This window comes from Python bivittatus, unplaced genomic scaffold (genome assembly GCF_059951505.1).
Source record: "Python bivittatus isolate LINGU-HERP-01145 unplaced genomic scaffold, Pbiv_v1 ctg000980_np1212, whole genome shotgun sequence".
Classification (NCBI taxonomy): Eukaryota; Metazoa; Chordata; class Lepidosauria; order Squamata; family Pythonidae; genus Python; species Python bivittatus.
The window spans coordinates 43,846,703-43,858,343 of NW_028277125.1; the positions used below are offsets into that span (position 1 = coordinate 43,846,703).

Consider the following 11,641-nt stretch of genomic DNA (forward strand, 5'->3'; position numbering starts at 1 on the left):
CTGTATCGAGTTCCAGAAGGAAATGCAACTGGGATGCTGCAGCAGTATCACACTGTCAACACAACTCACAACACAGGGCTTTCTTTCTGAAGATGGATATCCCCTTAGTTGCCTCATCACTGAAAAGGTACGCGAACCACACACCACTGAAATTTGGGGAAATCTGCCACAAGCCTCAATTTTCAATTGTGGGAAGAGTACAATAATCACCCCCTTCTCAAGCAAATGGCAAAAAAGAAAAGGGAAAAGAAGAAAGACCAGGATCCAAACCTCAGTCCAGCATTACTGTAGCAATCTATGGTTTTAGCAAGTTCAAAAAACAAATTCGGCAAGAAGACAGCAGCTAGAAATGGGTTTCAATGAAAGAGCTATACTCTGAAGAGGTTTTTCCTTCATAAAACTAGCCAAATGTATAGTGCATTTCATAGGGATATCAAATATCCACAAATCATCGCACTCTCGTTTTCATAAATACTGAAATGCTTATTTATCCTACCCCTTGTTCTCTGCCAGTATGTGCCACAAGCAATTGCAAAGTGAGCTTCTCCAAGTAGAATGTCTTGCAATGATGAGGCTTCCAGCATTATCAGAGTTACATTGTAGGAAATGGCATCGCTATCCAGATGTTATGAGCACCAAAATACAACATGGGACTGAGGAAGCACAAAAAAGAAACAATTCTTGCTCGCTCTCCTCCCACTCCCTGCCCTAAAATGTTTTACCAGCCCCACTTGCATTAGGAGTCAGCCACAGAATTTGGTAAAATGGATTCCTTGCTTCACACAAGCATAAAGCAAAAAAGGCCTCCACCTTGAATGCCATTTTCAGCAAGCTTCTCCAGCTTTCTCTACCAAGTTCCAACACAATAGAGTAGTTCATGGGTGAATTGGTTTATTTGTTTACATTTTAATTATACAATCATTTACAGATAGACCATTTCCCAAAGGACTCAGTGCCATACAATAAAATTACAATAAAAAATCCTCAACAATCTGACTAGAGCAGCCCAGGACTCTCAGCACCCAAATGCTACGCAGAATAAAAATGTTTTTAAGATCTTCCTAAAAACCAGAACATTGGGGGCTGTAGAGGGCAGAGGGAATAGCCTTGAGGGACAGGACGAAGAGCCACTACCAAGGCAACAGTCTTGGTCTGAGTCCAGAGCGAGAATGTAGCATGAGTAAACACTTCAGACAGGCCCCTGCCTAATTCTCACTAAGATAAAGGGAAAGAAGGGGGAAGCACATTCAGACTTGGAAGATTCTGTTGTTATAGCTTTACAATAAAGCAGCACTGACCTACATGACCTTGGTCTCCTAGTCTGGTCTACCTTGAAGGGCTGACAGGGGCATTTCTCATCTCAGGAGGCAAGGTGTTCTAAATGGCATGGGGTGGGAACTCTTAGGATTCCTTCCCTTCAAAGTACCTGGGTGCTGAGCCATGTGGGGCTTCAAAGATAGTAACTAGTACCTTCAACTGTACCTAGACACAGACTAGCAGCCAGTTCAGCAACCCCAGTACAGGTATTATGCTGCTAAATCTGCTGTCTTCAGTCCACTGCACTTTGGACTAGCTGAAGCTTCCAAATTAAAGGCTGCCTTATACAGAGTGTGTTATAATAGTTTGATAACTTACCTTGATAAAATGCCACATTGCCCAAGAATAGGGCACTATTAAGAAGAACAAAGATCCAGCAGAGGGGCAGCAGGTAAAGGGCACAAACTGAACCCATCAGTATCCCATAAAACCTAGGGTGTAGAGAAGAAAAATGAAGCAGAAGACTCATGACATACCTGAACTTGAGGATGACAGCCAGATGCCAATGATTGAGAAATTTGGTGTGGGGGGGGCAAGTTAAAAGCTCCCTAACTCAAATACATCTTCCCAGGGCAAACAGAAGCACTGGCTCAGCTATGTGGTGCAAAATTGGGTAACTTCCCCCTCTACAAACACTTCCCCAGGGAAACTAACACTGTCACTTCAGCCATAAAAACGTTTGGAAGGCCAAGGAATAATGATACACTGGGAAAAGATCCTGAGAGGCGAGCAGATCTTTGGGAAAGCAGAAGAAAGCAACTCCCTAGAAGGAAACTATGTTCATGAAATACTGTACTGCCTCTTTGTTCTTTCAAAACCCCATTGTTTGTGTAGTCCTGCCCCATTACCTCATGGCTACAACATGGCCTCACTGACCTCAGGCCACACATAATGCATTATATCCAATGAAATATCAGGCTGCTCTATCCAATCACATGTATATTCTAATTTGCATAAGTCTATAAAGAGGGACTGTCTTTACCTCCAGCACCATCAATAAACCAATCTGTGTTCCAATGTAATGTGTCCTGGACTTCAGTTTAAATGAAATATCTCCTACTACAATTTGGGTCAGAAGTGGGGTGACCAGAAACACAGAAGCTAGACTTCTGTTCTGTAGCAAGCACCAGACATTTCACATTGAAGAGCAAATTAGTACAATGGACTCCCCTTCCTCTTGTTGCTGTGGGAGTGGCCTGGGCACCACCCCAGAGGACCATGGTGGCAGCACGTGGCTAGCAGTCATCCTAGGATACCCCTCCCCTGTGAGTGCATGGAGGGAGGTCGGTTGGTATCTGCAGGTTGGCAGGGCACATGGAACAGTCCTAGGTGCCTGTGTTGACTGTGAGCCTAGCTGGGTGCATGTTGCCTCTTCAGGAGATTGCTGAGTGGCGGGTACACCACTCTAAGCTCTGCAACCACAAGTATCACCTCTAGAGGAGCAGCTGTCTTGGGGCTGACCGGGCAAGATGGGGGTGACTGTCACCTGTGTCTTTCCTGATGTTTAATGTATCTCAGTGTTAACCTGGAAAATGCAGAATACCTAGTCTAATTGAGTTGTGAAAAGTGGCATCGTGTGGAATTATGGGCCAATAAATATTTGCATAAGTGGCATGCCTACACAAGATCCACAAAGCATCAGTCCCTGCTGGGTGGGATTTTTAATTTGAAGAATTTGCAACATCAACATTGGTCTTAAAACGTTCATCCGAAACTACTGAGGATTTTGGAAGTTTTGGAAGGTAGAAGGGAGTATGGATGCAAAACCAGGAACAGCTTACTGCTTTGCTTCCCTATTCCTGGTGAATGCCCAGTCTCTGGCTCCCTGTACTAATCAGTTTCAGGACCCATGGGACCCTTTTTGCCCCAAACAGGTCAGCCCTTAAAAAATCTTACCTAAGCCTACCCGATGGGTGTTTAATTGCTTGGGTACCAAGCTGCCTTTGCTGAGGTTACAAGATGCTGTCCTGCTGCCTTGGTGGCAGCCCAGAAGGTAGCCCTTCCCTCTTTCAGTGCACCAATACATCTGGTAAGATGACATTTGAAAATGGGTGCTACAAATTGCATCTGCTGCCCGTTAAAATCTACAGAAAACAGCAGGCTGGCTACTTCATCAAGCTCCTGCTTTTGCAATGATTCCTATTGTATTTTAGGACCTTGGGTTGCTCCTAAAAGTTTATTCCTCTGGACTCTAAACTGGTTCCTATGCCCACACTGACCTGGACTGCCCAATTTGGCACTTTGCTTTTCCCACAGTTCTTGACAATTGATTGGCATACAAATGCACAATCCTGCTCTCCTTTCCAGCAACTCTGTGTGAAAGTTCCTTTCCTTGGGACCAATTTGCCTTCTTGTCTCCTTGTCCCATGGTCTTATTTGCAAGCATACCCTCTCTTCCTCAGTGCCACCCCTTGGGACATGGCACCTAGCCTCCTCCGGCCTCAGCACCAAGCTGGAACTTTCAAGCAGCAATTTTTCACCTCTTGTAAAAGCCTGGCTTCCTTCCTTCCCCCTGCCTGATACTGGGCATCCTTGCCATCGGTTTATGTATACACAATTAAAGGAACAATTTAAATTAGATGTGAAAAGATGTCCTAAGCCAATACTTACTGGGAGGAGACCGTAGGGTTCTCCCAGAAGAGGACACGGTAAGCTGCTTCACAGCCACCACAGAGCCTGTTCAGGAGGGCTTCTAATCGGATCAGGCTGAAAAGAAAGGACAACAACTTTAAATATAACTGTGCTATGTAGCTCACAGCCAGACGGTAACTACAACGTGGTGACTTCGACAACCTAAGCTCACAGAGAAAGCTTTCCCCACCACTTTATTTATTCCATGGAAATCATGGAAAGCAGCAACACTCAGAAAGCAGACTCTTTGTCCACACACAGAAGAGGCTAGGATTAATGAAGCTACCAAAATTTAAAATCAGTCAGCTCTAATAGGCTTTCATTGTTTTAAAAAGCGCAAGTTCCAAACATTCCAGCAAAATTTAATACTTTTGTAATTCAAACCAAGATGGGATACGTTAATACATACTTTTGCCACATGTGCATTTAGCATGCTTAGGTATCTGGTTTCCCCCACTTTTGCACATGCTTAGATGCCAGATGCTGTAAAATGAAGCATGTGTTGTAACAGGAAAGAAAGATGTGCTGTCACAAGTCTTTACATTGTGACCCACTGGATGGGGATGAATATATTACAGATGCCAGTGAAAAACGGATGCAGAAAGCTACAGATTATGATGAGTTTTTAAATTGAGAACTTTTGTCCAAATTTATAACACTAGATTAGTAATTGGGTGAGTAAGTTACCAATTGTGACATGCTAAGCTCACCCATCATGAGTTGGGGGAGACCTGCAGGAGCTTCTTATGCCAGCTAGCCCTAGATAGGCAGGCAGAGATGGAGGCAAAAAGCAGCTGTATCAGTTTCCCAGACTGGACGAGAGTCAGCATGATCCATTACAACATGTGATATATTCCAAATATGCAAGACCTGGATTCAAATCCCTGCTGAGCCATGACACCTTATTAGGCAATCCTGAGCAAGCCTCTGCCATAAGCAGAAATTCCTTATAAGTAACAACAACAAGCAACTTTGGAGAACCTCTTTGAGGCTACACATCCATCCTACACATGCCTACCCAAATGTAAATCTCCTAGAGCTCAGAGACTTATAAGTGTATACAGTATTTTAGCATGATTAGAACATGCACTTGAAGTCATTCTATTCAAAGAAAGCCATAAAATTATCAAACTATTTTTTATCTTTATAGAAGGTAAAAAGGCAGTTTGTATTTAGAAAAGGAAGATGCATAAATCAAAATATTCCATGCAAAGTATTTAAAGATGTATTTTTATTGAACAAATAAAACATATAATTGGCAAGGAGATAATACTGGCACCTGGTTAAATTAGTCCCTTATCTAAGAAGTGTCCTGACCAACTGCAGTGGCAAAAGCATGTATCCCTTCTTGCCAACCTCTACTAGCCATGATGGCTATGAATTACCTGCTATTGCTCTCCTATCCCATTTGTGAATTTCTACCTGATCACTGTGGGAACAGAACACAGGGCTAGATGGGCCTTGGTCTGATCCAGCACAGGTCTTTAAACTGTATACTGGAGGAGAAGTGTAAATAAGGAAGGAAAATTAAAAGATGTTATGAATAATCTCAAGAAAGAAGACAAGATAAAAGCTAAAACCCTTAGTAACTACATAGTCACATGATAGTCAATTGATGTAGTTGTATTCAGTTGTAAATATATCAAAAAGTTGATTAAAATCAACGATTTAAAAATGACTTGTTTAGTGACTGAAATCAATCCACTATCTAGAATATCAACTTTTATGTACTTTTGTGAAGTTTAGTAATGAAATCATGTATATGTCTAGTAACTCTCCCTCCAGTATAGAGTTACAGACTCAAAGGTATGTAATATTCCCAATGGGTGAAATGATGTAATGCTTCTTACAAACAGCTACTCTGTGGGGGGAATCCACAGAGTGGCAGTGCAAGTAAACATGTAATGATCACCCAAAGTTTCTTAAGAGAGAAATTCTCCACACATGCATCATTACTGTGTTATATTTGATATTGCACAATTCTTGTTACATCATATCACAAACAGTGAAGTGTGGGACGTATAGCAAATCATGTGGCACCTGTGATGTCATATCAGTTGTCTTCAGACACAATCAGTCCATTCCCAAACTCTTGGATGACTGGAGCAGCATATAAACCAGTCAGCCAATCAATCAATATCCCCTCACGTTTGATGCACGTGCAACTGCTGACCTCTATGTTGTGCTACTTAAAGGGTTCATTTATTGGAATATGGGGTAGATTGGAGGGCAGAACACCAATGTGTCCTCTCCTCCCTGCCTCTCACAATACATGCACACACATTGTGCAGTTCGTAATGTGATTAATACTTCCTTGAGCAAGGGAGCTGTTCCTCCATCTCTTAAGGAGGCGTTGGTTCACCCCCTCAAGAAGCCACTGCTGGATCCCACCATACTGGACAATTTTCATCCAATATCTAACCTCCCCTTTTTGGGGAAGGTAGTAAAGAAGGTGGTCACGCAGCAGCTTCAGAGGACCCTGGATGAAGCGGATTATCTGGACCCCTATCATTCAGGATTCAGGCCTGGGTATGGGATGGAAACAGCATTGGTCACACTTTTAGATCTCTGGCAAGAGCAGGACAGAGGTGGTGCATCCATCCTTGCTCTAATTGACCTCTCAGTGGCTTTCAATACCATCAACCATGGTATCCTTCTGGATTGACTCTCGGGATTGGGGTGGGTGGCACTGTATTGTGCTGGTTCTCCTCCTTTCTTCAGGATTGCTACCAGTCAGTGTTGATTAGAGGCGAGTGATCCCACCTTCAGCCTCTACTATATGGGGTGCCACAGGGTTTGGTGCTCTCTCCACTTCTATTTAACATCTATATGAAACCGCTGGGTGAGATCATCTGTCACCACAGGGTGAAGTATCATCAGTACCCTGATGATATCCAATTATACCTTTCCACCCATGGCGAATTAAGTGATGCTGTTGATGCCCTACCTGGTGCCTGGGAACTGCAGGGGCCTGGATGGGGAACAACAGGCTGAACCCTGGCTAGATTAAGTAGCTTTGGGCTTTGGGGCCTTCCAGTTCTAGGGCTTTGCCATCTTTGGTACTGGGTGGGGTTGAGCTGCCCTAGACAGACTCAGTGCACAATATGGGAGTCCTCCTGAACTTGCGACTTCTGTTCAAAGAGCAGGTGGCAGTCATGGCTAGGAGAGCCTTTGCACAGCTTCGTGTTGTGCGCCAGTTGCACCCATTCCTGGATCAGGAGGCTCTGCTCACAGTCATTCATGCCCTGGTCACCTCCTGGAAGACTATTGTAATGCGTTCTACATGGGGCTGTCCTCTAAGAGTATCTGGAAGCTCCAGCTGGTACAAAATGCGGCAACGTGGGCAGTTACGTATGCCTTTAGAATGGCATGCATTACACCTCTGCTCCGTGAGCTGCGTTGGTTGCCAGTTTGCTTCTGGACCCAATTCAAGGTGCTGGTTTTGACCTTTGAAGCCCTTCATGGCATGGCGCCCGGTATTTGAGGGACCACCTCTTCCCAATTACATCTACCCCTCCCATCAGGTCCGGCAGAAGGGGTATGCTGAGGGTCCCATCTGCCAAGGAGTTACATCTGGCAGGACCCAGGAGATGAGCCTTTTCTGCCATGCCACCTGCCCTGTGGAACATCATCCCCCCCCCAAGGCAAGATTGGCCCTATCCCTGCCAACCTTCCAGAAATCCCTTAAAACGTGGATATAGCAACAGGCATGGCAACCTCAGGGAAATGGAAAACTGATGAGATGGCTACATTGCACATAATATTGAAGATGCTCTCTCCTAGTCTTTTTAACTAATATTAGTGTTTTCATTATGATGTAAGTTTGAATGTTCGTTTTATGGTTTGTTTTTATTGTATGCCACCCAGAGTCACTTATGTGAGATGAGCAGCTATATAAATGTGATGAATCAATAAATACTATGCTAGTACCTGCCTGGATCTTTGTGAAAGCCACTTTAAGGGAAAAAAAAAGTTAAAGTCAACTTTGTGCAATTGTGCACAACTCTGCAGCTCCATGAATGAAAAAATAAACAGTTTAAAAACAGTCATTCTGCAAACCTGTGTAGTGGTTCACCTGAAGCATCCCTAAATAACAAAACAAAAACTCAAAGAGAAAAACGGTTGATAAAAAAAATAAAACATGAATTGTCACAAAAAGGGTAATAATCAGGTTGATGAAAAACAAATAGCAGGATGTGATAGGTGTTGCCACCAAAGACTGAGACAAAGCAGTTGTCTAGCTAAACCATTCCTATCATATAGGTGTAACAGTACACCACCTGTCTATGCTGAAAACACTCCTGTAGTAATAGCCCAAGAGATAGGAAAAAATGACACAAACCCAAACAGAAAAATAACACAAGAAATGGTAATCATGGGGGGGGGGGTGATGGATTAGCTATTGCACCACAGTGAACAAGACTTCAGAAATGAAAAACTTACTACAGTGGACTCAGCCTATGGAATTTCCTATTATTATTTGTTATGGTTTTTTTCCTGCCTTACTTCCAGGAGTTCAAGCCAGTGTATAAAACACTCCCCCCTTCAGCCTTATTAGCACAAGAATCAACTTTTATCAAGCAACACCCCTTCAATACCATGTTCAAACAATGCCCAAGGGCCCACCCCCCCTCTCCCAAGCAGCACTTACAAGCCCTTGACTTCAGCCACAGCCTCGTTTCGAGAAAGTTGAACTTTTCTCACATCCTCTCGCCGTACACTGTGATACCTACGGCGTGCCAGCTGCTCTTCAGTCAGACGGATGCGGCATGTTTCCTGTAGATAGCCGAGCATGGCAGGCACTGAGATCAGCAGGACACACAGCCCATACCAAGCAGCTACAATACAAGATGGAAGAGATGCAGAGTTTACTAAACCACCCACAGCTCGTCTAATCAGCAGCAGTTTTATTCCTCCCCATAACATACTGCCCCATCAAAGGAGATTTCTCTACCTGCTATCAGTGCAATTTCCCCACCATACGCGATGACAAGCTTCTACCAGCCTCTGTAAATGTATCCTCAGTAAAATCATATTCTATTTGCCCACTAATTCCACCCTGCATCATACAATTTCTGACAAAACAGAGTTGTACAGGTCCCCAGCATATACATCCAACACTTCTCACCTTCACTCAGAGTAAGCAGCAGAAAGTTGACCCCCAAGCAAGTAAGGAGAGAGCAGAAGGGCATCTGCCAGCTGTGGAGTAGAAACAATCAAACATTTACTACAATACCAAAAGGACACTATTATAGAAATGCAGTACAAAGTCAGAACAGCTGGGGTGAAAGAAGATCAGATCATCATAAGTCACTTCAGATTACAGTAAACCCAGAAACAGGAGCAATGGACCTCTTGACCAAAAGGAAATAAATTATTGTGTTTATATCCTGCTGGTGAACCAGAAGATGGCAATCTTTTGATGGCCAGAGGCCACATCTGGAAGTTTTGGGGGCTAATGGCTTAATTAAGGAGAGTGTTGAGGAAAAGTGAATAAAGCTGCATTAAGAATTAGAAAGAATTTGGAATACATACATTTTTCCTGAGATTTGGGGCAACCCAGAATTCTTCTTTTTTAAAGTGTGTGAAACCTATGTAACACCTTATGCTAGAGATTTCTTCTGTTTCCAATAAGGCAGGAGTTAAATACCAGCAACTACAGACATAGTTTGAAAGCAATGTCAAAAGGACCCTAAGAGCTACTAAAAGGAGGTTCAGGAGCTTCATGCAACCTCAGAACCCCAGCAACTATAATCTTAAAAAGTGTACTTGCATAGATGGCCAGTGTGGGAAAGAATGCTAGACTAGGTAAGCTTTGGTATGGTCTAACAAAGCTCTTTGTATGGTCTTAAGCTGTAACTTTGTAAGTTCCTTAAGCTGAAAGGAACTAACGTTCAAGTGGATAAAAGAAAGCTAATGACCATAGGGTGTTATACATCCTCTGATTTAAAGATTTAGGCCAGCTTCCCTTTTTCTCACTTGAAAAAGCAAATCTTGCAAAAAGTATTTATTCCTCTGTCCTCAAGAATGACAACAGGTATAAATTTTGCTGAACTATGACCTGAAAAATAGCTGCATAGAAGGGCACCCACCTGAGGAGGAACCACACTCCTTCAACAACATCCTGCAGTGGTTCCAGGTACAGCTCCAGCTGCTTATAGGATACCACCAGATTAAAGAGGTCCAGGGAAGGAGGCTTGGGGTGAGAGGGTGAAACTTGCTGGGCATCGGATGCTGTGGGGCTGTCTAATCCATTTCCTGTGGACAATCCACCATCACGTTCTGATACCTGCATACTGTAAATATACATTTGTGATTTTACTTAAAACATATATTTATTTCCCTGAAGGGAAACTTAAGAAGGTGATCATTTTTGAAATAATAAAACTGTTTTTAACACATTATCTATTAAAACCTAAAATCCAAAGGCTGTTAAACAGTGGAAATTGTAAACATCAGCCTTTAACAACAAAAATGAATGAGCAAGCAAGCAAATAAATAAACCAACAACACATTTCATTTCTGGGCCACTATAGTGAAACCCAAATTGCCATCTGTCCTTGGAATGCATGGTTCTAAGGCTACACAAAATTATATTTCCCATACGGACAATAACAACAAGCAAATGAAGATAACACAGAAGTTGCATGAGAATTCACTGGAAAGTGCATTGCAAACAAAAATTAATGCATAAAATCATATTATATTTACATGTATTAATCTAGCCCAATTATCATCCATTCTTTAGTTACAGCCACACACCAAATTCCCTGCTCGTAAATATCCATTATATAGGGGGGAAAGTTAGGAAGAAAATAAATCCCTACATCATTATCTAACAATTATGCTGACAAGCACTAACAGGTCTACATTATGATCCTTAACCTACATTTGTCAAAAGTTGAGAGGTGCATCTGTGGTAGAAAAAAAAAAGACCAGCTTACATTCTGCATTATGGTCTAGCTCAGCAACCCCATTACCTGAATCAAATTGCATCAAAACAGAGAAAAATAAACCATGACAGATGCCCTGTTCCGTCATCTCAGTGGCAGAAAAGGAGCCTAAATCCTTTCCCAGAAATGAAGGTTTCAACTTACTCATAGTTGAAGAGATCTGTGATTTAATAACTACCTGACACAAAGAAATCCAGCATCTGTATTCTCTCCATCGCTGTGTCTGCAAGCCTCACCAGCTGCATTTCCACTTGACCAGCATGAGCATCCTTCCAGGAAGGGAAACCACAAAAATCCACAACTTAAGTCTTAGAGCTTTGAAACCAAGCACACTGATGCGATGAAGCAAACATTCCCTATATGGCACCTTCTCCCACCTGGCGCCGTCCAGATGCACTGAGCTAAAATCGTCAGCCTCCCATCCGACACGTCCTTGCCGCGCTGGCGAGAACTATAGGCGTTCATCGCATCTGGAGGGTTCTAGGTTGGAGAAGTTTGCTTCGTGGAGAAGGCAGGCACAGATTCCCTAGACCAGATAATGGAGACACACCGGATACCAGACCCTCACCTCGATCCTGCTCCGCTCCAGTCACCCCAATCTCAAATCAGGGGAAGGGGCGGAGCCTCCCCAGCGCCGCTGTTCAGCTCGACCTCGCCCCTCTCGCAGCCGCCCGCGCTTCCTAGCAAGAAAGACCCGGCTGTGCCCAAGCTCCGCTACTCAGCGTACGCTTCGGGGAAGC

The 11,641-nt window shown here is 43.3% G+C and overlaps 1 protein-coding gene across 4 annotated transcripts in view; it reads right to left on the reverse strand.

Annotated features, from left to right (window-relative positions):
• The window catches only part of ZFYVE27 (zinc finger FYVE-type containing 27), a 28,481-nt gene extending 16,840 nt beyond the window's left edge, over positions 1-11,641 (reverse strand). For 2 of the 4 annotated variants that reach the window (XM_025169091.2, XM_088131792.1), the window contains exons 1-6: positions 11,470-11,641; positions 10,041-10,244; positions 9,077-9,147; positions 8,600-8,786; positions 3,928-4,023; positions 1,636-1,748 (exon numbers count right to left, since the gene is read on the reverse strand). In XM_025169091.2, coding sequence (XP_025024859.1) covers positions 1,636-1,748; positions 3,928-4,023; positions 8,600-8,786; positions 9,077-9,147; positions 10,041-10,243 — 670 coding nt within the window. In that variant the 5' untranslated portion in view covers position 10,244; positions 11,470-11,641. The other 2 variants (XM_088131791.1, XM_088131790.1) reach the window with 2 other exon arrangements.